The following is a 20354-nucleotide window of genomic DNA, read 5'->3' as shown; positions in this document are numbered from 1 at the left end:
GTTGATGTCCTCATGCTGAACCCACTGCATGAAATATTAACTCGGAAATGGGGTTGGAAGGGAATTAAAGCAATTCACTACAAGTTTCTGCTATCGAGAAAAGGTGTGTCAGTGTGCATTTGTGTGTGCTATATTTGTAGTCGAATAGTGAATGACCACATCTGTTTAGCACTGTGAGGGTGTGTGGGTGTTTGTGCAGCGTGAGTCTGTCTACATGCATTAATGTGCATCATCAATTTCAGTCAGAAGCACAGGCATAGTTGAGGATTATATATACCCCACTTCCAGTCAGCTACACTAATGCCCATCTCATTCACACAAGGCCCATTAGCTTGTGTGTGTGTATGTGTGTCTACATGTGTATGATTGCTGCACCTGGTGCTGTCTGACAGTTGCCTAACCTAATGGAAGTAAAGCACAGCTGTAAAACCACTGGCCTGTGCTGTATATCCGCCTGCGCAAGTCTCCAGCTAACAGCTTTCGCACCACCCCTGCTTTCACACAAATACACACAAACACACACACACACACTAATATGTATCCACACACATTTATGAGCACCTACAGATTCAGACACACAAATACAGAGAGTGGTACCACAGCTAATGGCTCAATAGCTCATAGGGAATCATTCAGCAAGACATGGGGCACAGAGAGGAAGTGGAGGTGGGGGGGGGGGGGGATCGGAGGGATGTAAATCTGCAGACATAATCCATGGAAGGGAAAAGACCATCGGATATAACAGTGTGTCTTAAGCTGGGGGGGGGGGGGGGGGGGGATTTGTTTGGTGTGTTTATATGTGTGTGTGACCACATATGACTCTGATTATGTTTACTGAGCTGCTTACAGTAGAGCCAGAGGCCGACCAGCTCAGCCTGTGTGCTTCACCAACCATGAGAGGGCTGAGAGCTTTGAACACGGTCGGAGTTTTGAAAGGGAGGTTACAGAGAAGAAGAGAAGAGAGGGCGATGAGTAAGAGATAGAAGAATCAAATAATTGAGGCCAAAGGACATGGTGGATGAAAGGTGAAAGTTTTCGGATGGGAAGAAAAAAGATTAAAAAGAGACCAAAATGTTACAGGAATGATTACGGAAAAAAAATAAAGGAAACTAAAAGATGGGCGCTCTACACCTCAGCTTCTATCTGACGCATTATCCGGCTGCTCTACAATGGGATGTTGTATAAGGGTTGAATTTGAGAAAGTATCAAGATAATGACACAGAACAAAAAAGAAGGTAATTTGTTGATCGAACCTGCCAGAGAATAAGGGGCAATAGTGACTTAACTTCAAGTGAATTCATGAAGGCGTACTCAGAGTGATGTGTTAAATGTTTGCCTCAGCAGCAGCCGCTGTTGGTTTCTGATAAATGGAAAATATAGCCAGAGATGAAAAGGAAACGCACTTAATGCAATTTTCAATACGCAACAGGAGAATGAGAGTTTCGAGACATGAGGCCACAATTGTTTACCAATTTATCAGAGCTGCTTAAGTTGTGAAATGAAACTCTATAATAAGTTGAAGACCCATCTTGTGCATCTCTTTTGACAAATATGATCATTTTTTGTAGGAAAACCGACCCTCAGACTCAAAAAGATGAAGATACTCCAAGCCTTCAAACTTTTCAGTCTTTTTACATATTGTACAGCTCCTGTGTGAACTGTTCATATTAAAGTGACATGTTAGACTGCACAAAAAAACGCCTTAACTTTTTTAGTGATACTGATGCTCTCATTACAGGAGGCCTAATAATCTTAATCAGACTCATTTGTCTCTCTTTGTTTTTCTCTTTTTTTTCCTGTGTGTGTGATTGTGTCTGTGTGTGTGTGATCGTGTGTGTGTGTGTGTGATTTTGTGTCTAAGATTGATGCTGAGGGAGGAGGCACCCAGCGCCCCTCCAAAGAACATCGTGGCAAGTGGGCGGACAAACCAGTCCATCATGGTTCAGTGGCAGCCCCCTCCAGAGCAGCAGCTCAACGGGGTCCTCCGAGGATACGTGCTCAGGTATGCGGGGGGAAAGCCACACAAATACTGTACACAACATTTACCTGCTAAGTGTTAAAATATTTCATCTGAAAGTTGCCCTTAAATGATCTGTTTTCCATGCAAACATATGAATATATTTGATCATTTTTTTAAATAAAAGTCCACCCTACTAAGAGCTCTCTGGGTAAACTACTGTAGTTGGTTACTCCTAAAGACCATGTAAGCACAAACCATAACCTCTTGCACACCAGTTATTGTCTCATCTTTTAATATTGATAATATAGATGGCTCTAATGTCTCGAGATAAAAAGTTACTTGAATATTTATCTTCCAAGGAGCTCTGGATGTTATTTATTTCCATAAAAAAACAACCTGACTCCCAAGTAATAGTGTTAAAATTAGGTTGGTTATCATGACTAACTATTGATATTTAGCGTTTAACCAAGATTAACAGTTGTAATTGTTTGACAGCCCTAATATAAATATATATACAGTATAGATAGATATAGATAGAGGTAGATGGATATAGACAATCAGGACTAGCAATCTCAATTATTACGATGAGTATTGTTTTCTAAATGAAACAACCATATATATATAACTGTTTACTTGCATCCTTAGTGTGGAGAATGTCTTGTATCTATGAATGTTAAAGGGGTCATATTATGCTTTTTCTGGTTTTATATGCTCTTTAGTGTGTTTTCCAAGTGTCCTGTGCATGTTTAGGCACATCTATGTGCAAAAGTTCAAAGTCTGCGGAAACGCGGCTTCTCCTACATCCTCCTGTTAGCTGTAGCATTAGCTGCATGTAACGCTCGGTTCTAGCCCCCCTCGAAAAAAATTTGCCAGTGTGACGTCTTGTCAGTGTGAGATCACTGATCTAAGACCATTGGCTCGTTGTGGCAAGCCCAGCAGCTCATGTTGCACGCCCATTAACTTCTGTAGCACGCCCACGATATGCTGTAGCCTGCGGTAGCACAGTAGCGCTAAAGTGCTAATGTTTTTGCTCGGCCCTCGGAGCCAAAGTGGCTGCATTCCCAATATGGTAAAAGGGCCGTGACATTTCCGAGAACCGTGCTGAGCGACTGACCAATAACGACGGAGCTGACAGGCCGACCAATCAGATCAGACTTGGCACACGTGGGGACTCTGAACGTGGGCACTTCAGAGCCTTAGAGAGAGAGTCAGAAGCGAGCCGGTGCATGGAGCGGCAGTACATCTTTAGCTATTGTGAACATACTTTAGTAGGTACATAGATTAAATATACAAACCCCAAAAAGGGCATAATATGACCTCTTTAAGGTTTGTTGGAAAGAAACATTTCTTCATTTGTCTCCTTTTCTCTTTATCTAATATATAACCTCAGACATTCAAGATGTTGTTTCTGGCCTTGGTCAGCTATCTCTCCCTGTGTCAAATATGTGTGACATGCCGAGTGCAATCAAACTGTCATCAGCTGCCTCACTCAAATTTGCATATAATTGTCGTCAGGTCTTTATCCTCATTCAATGTGTTATCTGACGCCACTCGAGAAATCAGTGGAAAATAGAGAGCGCTCTTATGCATCCTCACTGTATCATTTCAGCTTATACCCTCCCCTCCACCTCCTCCTTCCTCTGATGTGAGTGTCAGTGTGTCAGGTTGAAAGGGAGGGAACAGGGTTATCGCCCCCACTACAGAGCAGCCCTGTCAGCCTCCAGCGCTCCCTCGCTTTGTAGGTCTCTGTTTGTGTGTATGTGTGTATATATACAGTATGTGTGTGTGATGGAGCGCTGACTCAGCCTTAAAAAACATCTGAATATCCAGTTACAGTGAATCGGCTCCATATTAAAACGCTGACATGTGGATTATTACTCCATCAGATATGTACAATACCTCCGTGGTATTACACTCCCTGTCTCGTCGGGTCATATATCGTCTTAAGTGGACATTTATATCACCTCTACTAAAGCAAAGGCCTTGAAGGTGCACTATTTAGAGATGTCTACAAGGCATTGAAGGTTTTTATTCTTCAGGGATTCTGACATAAATCAGGCGACTTCACACAATGGAAATGTTTTAGTCAGGTTTCTTTGCCTGCTGGGGAAGTATTTCTATGACTACATTTAGTTATATTGCTCAGTTTAACTGACTTTTTTTGGCTTTGCATATAAATGTAACAGCAGCAATTTTGGAGTTATTTTCTCACCCAAAGGCACTTTTAACGTGGGTAGGAAGAGCCATGAATTGAAAATCAACACCTTAAAGTAAAGCCTGATATTTTTCCACAATTTGAGCTAGAGCGGTATTACTGTGCATATACAGTAGCAGTGTATTGACATGTATCTGTATTGACTCAATCAACCTTTGTTACCTTCCTTATGTTGCTCCAATCCATCATATTTAGAAGTGCTTCTGCGCGTGTTTAGGTACCGTCTGGCAGGGCTGCCAGGGGACTACCAGGAGAAGAACATCAGCAGCCCAGAGACTAACTACTGTCTGCTGAAGGAACTGATCATCTGGACACAATACCAGATCCAGGTGGCTGCGTATACTGGAGCGGGCCTGGGAGCCTACAGCAGTCCTGTTACAGAGTACACTCTTCAGGGAGGTGAGTAAAAACACACACACTTATATATAATCTTATTTCTTCCAGTCAAAAGACTTCAAAAGTTTTTCAGTTGGTTTGATACAACAGAAAGATATTTTCTCATTCTTTGTAACCTTTTTCAGATGTTTTTCCACATTTTGGCAAATGACTTGGCACATTTATTTTCAACTCAAACATACATTGGCAGTATACATCTTGTAATCTACATAGGCTGTCACTATCAGTAGAGTTTCTTTCCTTTTTTGAACGTAGTCCAAGAGTCAAAATCTCCAGATAAAAAAAAACAAAACATTTGACATGGAGGTACCATGAAGACCGCTTAAATGAGAAGTTAATTGACATCCGAACAGAAAGAAGCAACAAGATGTCCATCTAGTCCCAGCACGGTGGCCACATGTTGTTGCTGAAGAACATTGCTGCATGTTTAGACCTCAGTTTTATTTTCACTGTATATTTATTGGTATTGATAAGCTACATGTTTCTTTTGTGCAGTGCAGTGTTTCAGTTATTCCCTGTTGACTGTACTGTGTTGGTTTGTTTAACCATTGCAGGAAAATGTACTGTGAAGTGCAAATCAAAGTCTGGACTTTTTAAATCAATGTCTGAACAGTTTTCATTTTTGATAAAAACCAAAAAGTAGAATTCAATTAGTTTTACCAAAACAATCTGTTACAGTACGCATTGAGTGAGAGTGAAAATGAGAAGGACTGGACTGTTTGGAAATGAAGAAATAAAGAACACACACTAAGGGCCTATGGTACACCAGGTGCAAAGCATCTATTTTGCCCTTGACGCAGTTGTTATATGCTCATGTTGTTAAAAATATAGAATGAACTTTCACCCCTGTTAGTGCACGGGGTAAGTTTGTTTTAAAACGAGGTGTAGTCAGTCGCAAAGCTGGCACATTCCTATCTTGAGGACGCACAAAAAGACTGTGCCCTGCACACCACCTAAAACCTGGTGTATGGTCCTGCTATCTAGAGGATGATTTAGAAAGATTGGTGTGCTCACAATGCATTTCTACTGAGCTCGTTCCGCAAACACAGGATGCACAACAGCGCATCTACTCCACTGTTTAATATCATTGCGTTTGCTCATGCATACAAATGTATTTATTAATGGAACAGAACGCGTGGAGAGGGAAAGCTTTTGCACCTTCTGTCTAATCCATGCAGAAGCAAACACACTAACATGCTCTCATGCAACAGAGAGTTGGACTTATAATATTTCTTATACATAACTAAGAGTGCCACCGACAATATAGAACCCAGATATTTATACAGACAGCCCAGTGTCCCCTACACACACATTAGAGAAATGCGTAGTAGAGAAAATACAGTGAGTAAATCGATGTTTATGGCCTACCTTTCTTTGATGTTGAGCACACAGAACATTACTTCAATCCTGATCCTTTCTCTGTGTCTGGAGATTTTGATTATTAAGGAGGTAACACTTGTGTGCCTCATGCGGAAATGTCAACTTTTTCTGACTTTGTGGGAATAAGTCAGCAAAGTATTACTTCAGTTCACCATTAGCATATTTAATATAGTGTCCTTTGTGTGTTTCATGTGTTCAGGGGCACAATGAGAAGAGAGAAGTTAAATGAGCTGGACTGAGTTTAACTAAAAACTGTCTTTTAACAGTGTTTTTCTGCATGTATGAGATATTTTGGAAAATGATCTTTAGAGCTGAGAAATGTAAAAATGCTGTCACAGAGTGAAAGAAGCTATTCCCTGTTTCTTGAGTCCTTAAAGGTAGAGTCAGTCGCATTGTTTGTTGCAACTGTTCGTTGTAAACACAACATGTAAACAGGGCCCCTCCTACTGCGCTCATCCCCACCAGAAGCGCACGTCCACTGCAGGATGTAGTGTGTACGTTTATTGCCTGTGACTACAATGCAAGCTACTGCACACTAGCACAAGCTAACCGTCGGTGTTTGGCACCTGCCTGTCCAACAGAAACAAGGCTAGCTCCACGTTGGCAGCTGAAAGCTAACCCAAGGTTCACCCGCGTTTTGGTACGAGCTTTATCCACTTGCTAAATAAATAGACCATCCTCAACTATCTTTACTTCTCTGTGAATCAATCAAATGACTAAGGCCACAGTCACACTCGGATGCAGCATCACCGCAGGCTCTGTGATAGGATGAGGCACTCAGCTTTGAGAGGAGCCAATTTATGCAGTTCAGACTTGTGTTAAAGGTCCCCTTAGGCTTCCCCTCAAAGGCATCAAGCTGTAACCAGTTGGGAGGGGACTCAAGGGACGACCAAAGCCATGCTGGAGGGATACATCTCCATCTGGCCAAAGAGCACTGAGGGATGCTGGAGAATTCCAGAAAGTTTGAAGGGAAAGATTGCCGAGATAAATCTATTAATTCACAAGTAACAGAGAACAAAGGTAGGACTGTTATTCAAAAATGCATGCAGAGGTAGTGAAAAAGAACAAATGTCATTGACAACAGTAAAGGAAGGGGAAGCTGTCGTCGGGCTAAATCTCCTTTAAGCACGTGCTCTTTTCTTCCTGACTTTTATTCCTACTGTATATAATCATTATTACTGATAGGCTGAGTTACACACACATATGCACACACACACACACACACCTACACACACACACACACGTGCATATAAAACTCACAGTCATTATTACAAGAGTTGAGGACAGGTTTATAGACTCGGGAGAGGGAGTCAGGCTCATTAATTATTCTAATGTGGTTTAAAGGGAGTAGCTGCGATGGATTGGACATTTTCTCCCTCTCACTATCTCAGAGAGGACGTGGGGTGAACTCCATGCGAGACTCTGATAATGCTGCTCTTTTCTGGATCTGTGGCATATATGCGCATACTAAGAATCCCCCAGAGGACAGAGTTTAGTGTTTTATCTGTGGCAGTGAGCTGTTAGGGGGTAAGAAGCCGGTCCCCAGGAGAACAGTCGGCAAGGAAAGGGGAGTAGAGAGCATCTTTAACATCAATTAATCTTCCGTCTCCCTCTCTGTCTTGTCATACTTGGGTTCTCTTTCTGTCTCACTATCGCTTCCTTCCCATTAGCTCACTGGTTTTTGTTCGGGGGTTTTACATTTTTCACTCTGCATTCCCTCCTCTTGCTGTGTGTTTGTGTCTTCTTGCCTCTTTGGCTCAAATTTAAGATGTAAAGGGCATTCCCATCATGCAACAGTGCATGATCACTCTTTGGCTTTTTAGCTTCAGCATAAACCCCTTACAGTGTAATCACCGTAACGTGTGCCCACAGACACAAACACACAAATATATACACTTGAGTTAACACTCTCATACGCCACAGTCACAGTCTCTGGCTTTAATGTCGTCATGCATCCTCATGTTGATAGATTCCATACAAGCATTGAGAGTATCTAGTACTGTCAGAAGTGGAATATTAATCAGAAAGTCAATTAAACATACAACCTTGGAGTGAAATAAATAAATCTGTGTCAAGATGATCCAAACCAAACATCACATGTTCAGCCCTTTTTTCAAAAATAGAACATATAAACTAAATTTCATAGGAAAAAACTGCTGTAATATGCAATGTATATTCAACACTTCCCTCGTAAGACATTTCCCATCTTATCTCTTAGAACACTTCTCTGTCTCAGGCTCTCTCTCTCTGGTGGATGATGAAAGCCTCTGCCAAGTTTATATGTTTTTCAAACAGACTTCATGCTATTCTTCTATTTACTCAATGAATGATTACGACTCTGCTTTTGTTTGTCTGCAGTTTCTTACTGTTGAACATTTTTATTGTGGAGTCTTTGAACTGAGATTCACATTTTAAACACAGGAAAAATAGAGAGCTAGTTTACCATCGACTGTGAGGAGCATTATTGATTTTTCTATCCTCAAAGTTTAGTTGGTACTAAAAAAGTACCACTAGAGCATCAACATTCTCCCATACAATAGCAAACAAAATGCTTATTTACTGTATATGGATAGGAGGATAGATAATTCTATAGACTTAAGAGGGACTGTTTATGAAGTTAAGTCAAACTTAAGGTTTGTGAGATTTTTTTTTCATGCTTAATTCTGAGGATTCAAATCCATCCATATCTTGACCTATTTTTAGTAATAAATAATATCGATATAGAACAAATGAAACAAGTACTGTATCTTAAACATGGTACTTCTTAGACAGTAACAATAGCATAATATGCCGTGTCATAAGAATGTGTATAAGTATACAGGTAGACAGGACTGCTTAGTGATTTGGCTACAGGACTGAACCAATGGCTCAAATGAGCCATCTACATTTCTGTCTGTCCTCTTGGGGTCTCTGACTACAAAATTTAATAGATTTAATTCATAATCTTAGCTGTCTTTATGAGCCATCATTGTTAACAACCAGTCACTGTAGGGCAGTAATCAAATCTCACTCAGTCATTTTAAAATGATATTATGCAAACCAGGTGCATGCAAAATACATTTTAATGAGGAGTACTTTTGCAGCAGTGTTTCAGTATAGGTTTGGCATTTAATTTTGCAAGCCTAGCAGATTTTTTTGTTTTTATCAAAGAACTTAATCTTAACATAAAATATGCAAATGTCTCTCTTTTAGATATTAATATCAGTACGTGAAGCTTTCGGCTCCCTACTTGAAACTTCCTACTGTCTTTTTTTCTAAGTACCGGTATGTCTCATTGTCTCTCTTTCCTTCTTTGTGAATCCACTGCAGCTAAATGTTTCATGTTTTCGTTTGCTTAGTTCCCACAGCCCCTCCACAAGAAGTGGAAGTTGTAGCTATCAACTCAACAACCATCCGCTTCACCTGGAATCCTCCACCTCAGCAGTTTATTAATGGCATCAACCAGGGATACAAGGTACAGTAAGCCTCTGAAGGAGGTATGTGTGTCTGTGGGTGTGTGTTTCAAGACCTTATACAGTACAACTCTCATTTGAAAAATACTTATTTTATATTACATGTTTGTGGAAAGTTCAACAAAAGAGAAGATATGTTTCTGCTCTCTTTTAGGAAAATATTGTATTTCCATTTTTTTATTTGACAATGAATGAAACATCACAAGTACAGTACAAGACAGAACAAAAAGACTAAGACAACAAGAGTAGCGGGGCTGCCAGTGTATGTATGGTTGCACAAGAAGTATTTCAAAAGTAGTCCGACCTGTGGCTTTTTTCCTGCATGTCGTTCTCCACTCTCTCTGTCCCTGATTTCAGATCGTGTCCACTGTTCTATCTCTACAATACAGGCGTTCAAAGCCCAAAATAAATCTTCAAAAAAAAAAATTGTTGTCACAATAGTAACATCTCAGGAGCAAGGTTGGTTGACTCAAATGTGTTGTGGCTAAAAGCAGAACACCAGACTAACACCTGTAGCCAGGCAGGTAGGGTCTCTATTGATGTGGGTGGTAAGGTGGATAAGACACTATGCCACAAAATCTTCCCAAACTCTCTTGAATGTACTCTTTGTATAAGGTTTGTTCAGATGTAGTCTTTCCATTTGTATGACAGACATCATGCCCTTAAGCCACTGCAGGAAGCAGGGTGGTGAGGTAAACTTCCAGATTCAACAGGACAACCTCTATTTTATCTTTCAATATGTGCACGATCTCACCTGTACTATGTACGATACATTGAAATCTTTCAGTTTTGCTCATCAGTTACCAGTCATTCTTTCTTGTTGTTCATGTTTTTTCATGTTCAAAATGTTGTTTTAATCATCCTTCAAGAATCGTCTTCATATAAAAGCAGCTCTTGTCTTGGTACTATAAAGGTACTGATACTGACTATGCAGTACTGATACTGACTATGCAGTACTGATACTGACTATGCAGTACTGCTACGGAGACAACAAGTCCTATCCTAATACTAAGCCCACGACTCATGAAGCACCAAATCATTAGTCAAATAAACAGTCTTTACAAAATAATAATCGAGACACTCTCAACATTTCCTTCATTAATGATTCTGTATAAGTCAGAGCAAAAAAAAAAAGATGCTTAAAAAAATCTTTTCCTCTGTGTGCATGGGTCTGAGCAAATGTTTGTGAACTGTGTTAACCTCTCCTGATCTTTAATCTGAGAGGCCATGTCCCAAGATGCACTGCTTTGCTCTTGTTTACCCATATCCTTAGCTGAGCCAAATGAGGGATCAGCTCTATGTGGAAATGAAGCGGAATGACGAAGGTTTAAGTAAAAAAAAAAAAAATAGAGAGGATTAAATGGGGAGAGGAAGAAGAGTGGATAAAATAAGGAGCAAGGGACTGAAGCGAAATAAAAGATAATAAATAAAGCAGGATAATAGGGAGCAGAGCAAGAGCAAATAATGAATAGTGCGAGTGATCTTTATGTACTAGTTCTGGTATGTTATTTATTTTTCTCTTCTTGTGCGGACAAACCCCAGAGGAGCTTATTAGCATGACAAAGAAAACACATCACATGTTTGCTTTGCATTACTGGATCTGTGTGTGTTCTGGAAAGGGGTGAATGTTTATATCATTGTTGGTTGATAAAAATACTGTATGGCTTTCCATCTGTGTGATGTGTTGGTCTAAAGTCATCTCTGTGTACCAGCAGGTACCACTCCAAATCAGTGGGGCCACACTTGGGTGTGTGTTTGAGCGTGTTGTGCTGGTTAGAGGACATTAGATATTGATATTAATTAAAAGAGGACATGAAGCAAGGCCAATTTCATCTCATCCCCCACAGATCACTGACTGTATACAAAACCCTTTGTAACATAACTCAACACTGATCATCTTAAGCAGAGCAAGCAACTTCTGAGGAGTTTCATGCTGTTTCAGATTTTCTGTTTATGTTGTATGATGTTTATTCAGTTTGATTGACTTCAGGTCAAATGACTTATTATATATGTATCTTTTTAATATGTTAATTATTTTGTATGTATTTATCTATTAGTCTGTCTGTCTGTTTATCTGTTTATCTTCCCTGCATGTTTGTTTTCTTACATTCTTACTACTTCTTACTTACTTGAAATTTAGGGGCCTAAATCATTCCTCAAGATTTAAAGAAAGGTTACATTAATTAATAAAAAATGTACTTACAGACAGTGCTTGTGCAGTTACTTGCCCAACATTGAATTATCTTTAAGTGTTTTCCAAAGACCTGATGTTATGTACAGTATGTCATGTGGCATTAGAATGATCAAACTGTTGTTCAGGATCCGTCTACCATAGTGTTGTATCAGTCTTTATCTCAGGTCCACTTGGGATCATTTGAGAACTGTACTGGGTTCTCAAGCAGAGTTTGGGTTTTACATTGCGATCCGATTTGGTTCAGAACATTCCTGTTACTATAGAAACAGCACACCCAATCTTCCCTGCACCCTTTAAAAGTTGACTGGCATCAGTTGCTGGGGGGTGCCAGATCAGCACTCTTTTACTGCACTGTACTGTGCTGATAATAAATTACAATAGAAACCCTTACTTACCATGACAGGCTGGGTGCAGTGCGGCACCCTTAGGCAGAGAGAGAGAAGCAGCCACTCAACTGTCTCTGGATATCAAAGAGTTTTTCTTAATAGGAGACCCCTTTGTTTTTGATTGGATGCCTGCTGCAGATTGTAGATTTAATATAAAATAGTATTTACCATGAAACAGCTTTTACTCCTCCTTTACATTTATTTTCTTAGTGTATTTGGCGCTTTAAGTAACAGATCTCTTCAAAGTGGAATATGTCACCCCTTGTTCCCTAATTTACCCTTATACAGTCTATTAAAGACACTGTTTACTCTGAAGTGAGCCACTCATTGAGAATGTGACTCCTATCATCATCATGTTACATCATCACTTAAATGTGTTATATATGTTGTTTGGGGTTGTCATTAGTGTGTGCTTCTCTGTTTACATGTGGCTTTTTTGGATTGTTGATTGTTTGTACTGTTTTTAATTAATAGGCGTTAAAGAAGAAGCAACTAAACATGTTCAGCACTGGAGTCCAATACACCTTTCCCAACTTGGTCAATGAAAGTGTCAAATGTAACGGTCAATGTACAGTCTCATCATAGTCATTTTTGCATCTATAAAATACAATACAAGCAATAGTGTTCATGAAGAAGACATTATCAACAATTAAGGAAATCATAATTCCTGTTTAGATTAATAAATTGTTCAAATATAACAAGCAAGTAAAGTTTGATATACTTTATATACTTTTGGATTTAACAATAATTACATAGCACAGCATCACAGTCAATAAGTAAATCTCCTTGAGTTCCACGTAGGTGTGCAACAGTTGTTTCTGCTAGATTAGATACACTTCACATGTGGCAGTCAGTTGAGGATATTGTTAAGATGAGGCGCTCGCTTTAGTTTTGGGGATGATCATGTAATAATAGGGAATTATGGTGTACAAGGAATGTGTGGAAAGAAAAATAAACGAGTATAGAAAATGTTGATGCCTTGAGAGTTCAGGCAAAGCAATGAGTGAACAGTGAAAGTATGGATGAATGTACTTTAAATTGAAGTTTAGTTCAACTGATCATCCAACATGGTGTTTCTCCCCAGACACTGCTGTGACTGATAATGGCATGTCGACAAGTATTTATGTTGAGTGGTATTTTGAAATTTTAAAAAAGCATTGGTTTTGATTTGTTTGAATAGCACACTTTTAGCACAGCAACTTTTCTTGGTAAGATACATAGTCATTGATTTCTTATTTGTGTTCACTTTAAAATAGTATTTTCCGCTTTAAACAATAATGACCAAAGGACCCTGGAATATGAGAACAATTCAAACGAAATTGACCACAGCTCGCTCAATTGTACAAATTAGTTTAATTTTAGAAATGCAGCCTGAATAATATGATTTGCGTTTGGTAGCCTGAAGCAAATACTGCTGAGTCAGAATAATGACTTAGCAAAAAAAAAGTTGAAATATGTCACAAACAAATATCTTTCATAGATATTTGTGTCCTGTGACAAATTACTGTAACCAACACCAGTAACCACCCCTCTCCTTTAAAACAGCTGATGGTGTGGCCAGAGCAGTTTCCGGAGGACGTTACCGTGGTAACCATCACACCAGAATATCCAGGTTCACGCCACACCGGATTAGTCAGCGGACTGCAGAAATTCACGTGGTACTACGGCTCCACCCTCTGCTTCACAACACCTGGAGATGGCCCCCGCAGCCCACCTGCCCTGGTGCAGACACACCAGGACGGTAAGTGCATGCTCTGGCGCACACACACACACACAATTTTGAGATGAATTAAACCAGAACAGAACACTCAATCAGCCTCCCCTGTGAATAAAATGAAAGTGTATTGACTGGCTCCGTGTTCAGTCCAGCTGTTTCTGTCAGTGTGATACAATGCCTGTTTTCTCCCGAGCTCTCACTTTCTTTTTTCTCTTTTCTAATTCTTTTTTGTTATCAGTTTCCTCTCCACTCCCAGCCTTTTATTGAACTTCACTGAGCCTTTTTAAAGTCTTTTAAAAGGAGATTGATTTATATGTTTTCAGGCATACTGGTATTTATAAGCCACTGTTCCATTGATGAACTTATTTGCTGCCACTCCCGGTAGCATTACACATGCACACAGTTGCTTCATCAAGTAAACACAATAGCCTATAGGCAGACAGACAAGCAATTATTACCAACCATTATTGAGTAGAAAGGGGATATAAGATGTCATGTGTACACTCACACACATTTGCACACACCGATTAACACAAATATTGATTAGGTGCAGGGTGTGTTGCAGGGCTAACAGTGGGCGTAATTCTTGCTTGATGATAGCTTTTTGCATGTGTGTGTGTGTGTGAGTGTTATTGAATGTCTCAGATGAATAGCTTAATCGCTCTGCAGGGGGAGGGGTTTGAGAGCCATACATGAAATGAGAAACTACATGAATCCTTTCACCTGAGCATGTGTTTGTGGGTGTTGGTGAATACAGATGTGATGAGGAAGTGTAGTGGAAGTTAAATGTCATTACGTTAAGGGCTGCAAAAAAGGAAAATAAAAGACTTTGTGTAGAGAGATGAGTATAAACTACATTTCTAAAATGATTTAAATATTCATGAAGGGAAATTATAACGTACATTATCTTTAAAAAAAAATATTTTTTTTTTTTCAGCCCCTGGACCTGTTCGCCTACTGAGCTTCACTGAAATCTTGGACACCTCACTCAGAGTCAGCTGGACAGAGCCTGAAGACAAGAATGGCATCATTACTGGTAAGAGCATCACAACATTCAAATAAGAGGAAGAAGGTCCACAATGTTGCACCACCATGTTTGTAGCCCAGAGTGGACAAACCAATCACAGGCTCTAGATAAGGCCTTTTGCAGGTTAGTGCAGGTTTCACGGCCACTACAGGTTCTCTTGCAGGCTTGGAATGGAAGTGTGCAGAGACATGTTTGCAATCTGAAAGCTCTCTGCTGGATGCCACTAAATCCTACACACTGGTTCTTTAATATTCAATCCTCTCGTCTGCATTTTTGTAGCCAATAAGGCAGTTTGATTGCAAACGGGCCAATGAAAACCCAGACATACAGAGCACATAAGGAGCATAACAGGAAGACATGACTATAACATTTGGGCTTCCCACCATTAGAGTGACATCATGACGACATGGCTGCTGTGGAAATATGGTCTGTTTCTTTCATTTCTTTGAATTAAACACACATGCAAGTTACTAAACCAATGCAACCCCCAGAATGAGGCAACAGAGAGGAAGGGTCCCAAAATGTCATTGTTTCAGAATTGTCCCCTCCTTTTATTTTTTTGTCTAGCTTCCACAGATTTTCCCTGTCTCAGCCACTTTTTGTGTTCAACTGATTCATCAGCTCAACCCTTCTCTGCAGCTTGTCCTCTCACAGTATCTCCAATATACCCTCATTCCATGCCTCCCATCACCCAGGGTGTTGTGTTTGTGGCACATCACAGAGCTTCAGGGCTCCCAGTTCATTTTGCCACAGCTCCTCCATGGCTCTGTTAAACAATGACACTGGGGAACACAATAGGTTTCTGCTAATTAAGCCATCACACAGAATTGTGTGTGAACAAATATGTGTCTGTGCGTTGACTCCAAATTCAACTGTCCTCAGCTACACAGCAAGGCTGCTGTGTAACAGCACAAGGCTTCAGTGGCTTTACATTTGGCTTACACACCCGGAGGAGGGAGAATATGGTTATTCAATTAAGGTCACCTTGTGCGTTTACTCCCCTTGTCCTTAACCTGCTTTCTATCAAGCACCTGGTGAGAAGAGAGACAGATGAGGGACCGTTCACTCTCTCCAGGGCTTGAACCACAAGTGGCCTCACACACACATACATTTGAAGGTGGTGGAGGTTGATGCATGACTGCGAAGATGCAAAGGGACAGACAGCGGTTTTGATTGCAGTTATCCATCCTTCACTCTCTTCCTCATTTTTGGCCGTGTTTCTTTCATTATCTGAAAGTGTGTGTGCCTTTGCGTGTGCTTGTGTGCATATGTGTCTGCTCAAGTCTATAAGCACCTTTATTAACACAGCGTGTGCGCCACTCCCTGCAGGCTATGTGTTGTGGTGGGAAGTATCTGGCGTAGAGTCGAGTCGTGAGGAACATTCCCTGTCCAACTCCACCCTGCAGTATCAGCTGACCGGCCTCACCTCCACCACCGCATACACAATACAGGTGGCAGCACTCACCACTGCAGGAAGGGGCTTGGACACATCTTCCACCATCTCCACTGGAGTCCCACCAGGTACAGTAAAAACACACAAACATACACACAAACAGCAGCCGGAGATAGTGAATGTTAAAAAAAGATTTTCCTGCCTGTGAGTGTGTGCGTAGCTGAGTTAATATGACTGATGAGCTCTTACGATGCCATTGTCCTTCCTCAGGCTGATAAGTGGCTGTTACTGTGCCTCCATGAATCATGATCCACACAGCTTACACACACATTCACATTCACAGCCACACACTGGCGTTAGTCATTTTACAGCAGAAAACATTTTAGTGTGCTGTTTATTTGTGTGTATGCAGTGTGCAGACCAGGTTTGTGTTCAGGGATGAGTTCGTATGATTTGACTAAGTCCAAGTTGCAATCTTTATTAGTGCTAATTAACTGCAAATGGAAAAGTGGAGGGACTGCAGCGTAGAAAAGGGGAAGAGACAATCAAATAAAGAACAACAGATAAAGAAACATAGTGAGGAAAGAAGAAATAGTGTTGAGGACTTCACACAAGAAAGATTCAAGAGACTCAGATAGCTTAATTTGAAGTTGTTTATATAAGTTCACGAGGAGAAAATACATTAACAGCACATGTGTAATACTGTAGTGTCTTACTAGGCTTGGTATTTGTCCTAAAGATAACGCTAAAGTTAGGGGCATGTTACTCTACCATATATGGCTAAACTAAGAATAACGTCTTCTTACCATAAAGCTTCTGATTGACACATCAAGTATGTGAGTTTTCAGATAAAGGAGAACAGACAGTAAGTTTGCTAAACAGGCCGGTTATGATGGACAAGCAACAAAGACACCTTGGTTGTTGTAGCAACCGCCAACCCTATTAGTGCAGCACTGACTGATGTCAGGCCAAGGGAGTATGCTACAGTAAATTGGAGCAGAGGTCACTCCAAACTAGGAGATCCTGTGACCTTAAGCTTGACCCAATATAGGATCTCATAAGTACAATGTAATCATATCCTAATTGGCAACTCTTAATCTAACTGAGATGTCATGTACACCTACAGAAATACAGAAATCCCATCACACAAAGAACAATGCAATCGCCATAGAACACAAGACCAAAGTCTCCCAGAAATGGATGGCGAGGAAGCGGAGGCGAGCAGATGAAAGAAACCCAGCTCTTACAGCAGAATTTTTGTCTAACGCTTCCTGATAACTAATTTATGAATAAAAGAGGCAAAAAGTGAATGCAAGATGGATACAGACAGTTCATAGATTCCAAAGTTACTCATTAATTCATGAAAGCAAAAGAGTGAAGGAAAGATGAAGGACTGAAGATTAAGAAAGCGAAGTAAAGAATGAGCAGAGAGAGAGAGAGAGAGATCCACCAAGCATAGTCTTGTCTTGTTTATTTATTCATGTATTCGTGGAGTTAAAGGAATTTAGTCATTCATCTGAGGATGGCAGCTGATCTCAACATTTCCACATTCTAACCCTAGCGAGTTTGCTACATGCGCTTACAGAGCAATGATAGCTGATAGCTGTAATTTGTGTTTGTGAAACACATGGACCTCACTCCTTCTGGGGCCTGTACTACATAACTACAGGGTTTACTGGGTTGGATGTCCAGTACAACAAAAGTGGTTCGCTTAAGGCTCAATTATGCTCTACGTCAGTTAGGCCCAGGATACTTCTGTCTGAATTCTTTGGTTATTTTGTCCGTATTTCTGCACGTTTGCTGGAAGCTGAGGTGTAGTTTATATTTACATGTATAAAATAATTGAATACGCCTCGATCATGGTTTATCACACACTCCAGAGATTTGATATAATATAAGACCATTACTAACCGTCTGGAGCAGGTTATGGGCGAGGTAAGAGATCAACCTGGATGAAAAATGTTCATTTTTCAAGCCCAGTCTCGCTCAGCAAACCGTTAGTTAAATATTACGTCTTTAACTGTCAGATGAGCCATGTATGTGTTAAAGGCAAGAAGTAAGAGTTATTATATTCATATCTATCTGAATATTGGATTTGATCATGCTGTAATGTGCAAAGATAAGAGGACATCATTGGGCCTTTTAGGTTGTATTGTGTGTGTGTGTGTGTGTGTGTGTGTGTGTGTGTGTGTGTGTGTGTGTGTGTGTGTGTGTGTGTGTGTGTGTGTGTGTTTGTGTGTGTGTGTATTTTAAATATAAATTTATATAAAAGCTGTGATTTGATGCTATTTAATGCACTTGAGGTACTTCTGTTTCCACACGTTTAGTGTTATACTGTTTTATTATTATTGTTGTTATTCCCTCAGACACATTAAACATACACATATTCAGATACAGTTTAGTACAGTGCTGCACTGTTCACTTTCTATTAACTATCACTGTCTATATTTCGTCTCTCTGTCTCGCTTTCTTTATCTTATACTGCTGTCGCTCTCGCCATCATTCACTGCTTTCTCATCTAAATAGTTTAACATAGCTCTAGTTTAAGTGTAAGTCACATCAGTAATCAGTTTTTCTGCCAAAAAGAACATTTTTCATTTATTGCATACTATTTAGTACTCAGTAATCCAGAACAGACCAAATGTATTGATCTGATTTCTCAATATTAATCTCTCTTACAATGCGCTACAATGTGCAGACATGGTAGGCCTTTATGGAGGAGACATTTTTGATAATCAGCCTCTATTTGGATGCCATTTCATGCACTGCGGGACACTTATTTATATTCAAATAAAAGTTTCTGCCCATTGCACATTTGATGCACAACAGAAATCATTAAACATTTAATAATGAGAGTTGGAGAAAAAGTAATGTATGTAACCATCGCTTTATTACCTTTTATAAAATGTTTTATAATCACACATTTTCAGATACAATTTAATCAGTAGTGTCTGGACTGTTTACCTCTCATCATCTACTCATCACTCTTTCTTTCTTTTCTGTCTCTCTCTCTCTTCATCATCTGCATCTGTCTGTCTGTCTGTCTGTTTATATATATAAATGGATTGCATGAAACTATTGCTCACGTAGAGAGAGAGAGAGAGAGAGAGAGTAGCTGAATCAAGCGGAGCAGAGGAAGAGGAGCATTGACATTCCTGTAGTTGGTTTAAAAACTCACGCCGGTGCCCCCTTTAAGGTAACACTCTCGGCGACCGCCTATATTTCTTATGCCTAGAGCCAGCCCTGCCTCTGGATAAAATATTGCCCTGGTACCATAATAACAGGTCCCCTGTCACGTCACACTTCATTTCACAATAAAAACCCCTCTGATATTCTACCATATATACCATCTGATACGTTCCTGTGTACTGCTGCATTTCAGCACAAGCAGTTTGATCATATACACCGGCTTTGCAGATCTGTATTCTGCCATGTCCAACAAATATATTGCTTTCAGTGCTGTAGGAATGGGATGCATATCCGATATCATGAGAGCATACCAACACATTGAAGGGAAATGTTTTGAAATTGGGACTGAAGTGTTGTGTCCTGTTGTGGCTGAGTGGACCAATTAAAAGCAAAGTGGATTGTTGTGATTTATGACTATGTCAATGTAATTTACAAATTACGGTATATGTCTTTAGGAGTCACACTAAGCAACAACAAAAAGAAACTAAATCAGGAAGTTCATCAGAGCTGTTAGAAGATTTACTGCCTGCTTGATGTCAATGTACGTTAATGGAGGAAGTCTATTAAGGGCGCGAGCACAATGTGGATGTCTGACATTTCAAAGGTGAAACTGTGAAACCTTCATATGAATATTAAGTTTTGATAGAAGTGTGCATTCATTACATGTGGTTATTACTCTTTGATTTACTCCTGCTGGACAAAAAAACTCACCACAGTGAGAAATTAATAATATTTATCTACTTGCTTTTTGTTGACAAAAATCAGTTCAGCTTGAATGCGACAGAAGCAGCTGTTGAAAGTTTCAGTGAATGATTTTTAACAGCACACCTCAAAGACAAACTTAAAATGCATAGATGTTGCTTTCATAGATTTAAGAAGGTCGTTATGACTGTTTCCACTTTCTTTTCCGCTACTTCAAACAAATTAACGTTGAATTGAAAAAGATATATAAACACAGGTTTTCAATCCAGGTATTGTGTGTGCAGACAAAGATGCTTATTGGAGCTAACAAAAATAATAAGAGATACTAGAACTTTTGCCTTGA

The 20354-nt window shown here is 39.9% G+C and overlaps 1 protein-coding gene across 2 annotated transcripts in view; it reads left to right on the top strand.

Annotated features, from left to right (window-relative positions):
• Positions 1-20354, top strand: part of LOC132988226 (protein sidekick-1-like) — a 197227-nt gene that overhangs the window by 141163 nt on the left and 35710 nt on the right. For both annotated transcript variants that reach the window (XM_061055498.1, XM_061055489.1), the window contains exons 16-21: positions 1862-2002; positions 4393-4574; positions 9290-9405; positions 13529-13724; positions 14638-14736; positions 16057-16248. In XM_061055498.1, the coding sequence (XP_060911481.1) occupies positions 1862-2002; positions 4393-4574; positions 9290-9405; positions 13529-13724; positions 14638-14736; positions 16057-16248 (926 nt within the window). The remainder of the gene's footprint in view (positions 1-1861; positions 2003-4392; positions 4575-9289; positions 9406-13528; positions 13725-14637; positions 14737-16056; positions 16249-20354) is intronic.

Source organism: Labrus mixtus, chromosome 2 (genome assembly GCF_963584025.1).
Source record: "Labrus mixtus chromosome 2, fLabMix1.1, whole genome shotgun sequence".
Classification (NCBI taxonomy): Eukaryota; Metazoa; Chordata; class Actinopteri; order Labriformes; family Labridae; genus Labrus; species Labrus mixtus.
Note: the sequence above shows the minus strand (reverse complement) of the source record. Positions and strands in the feature narration are given on the sequence as shown.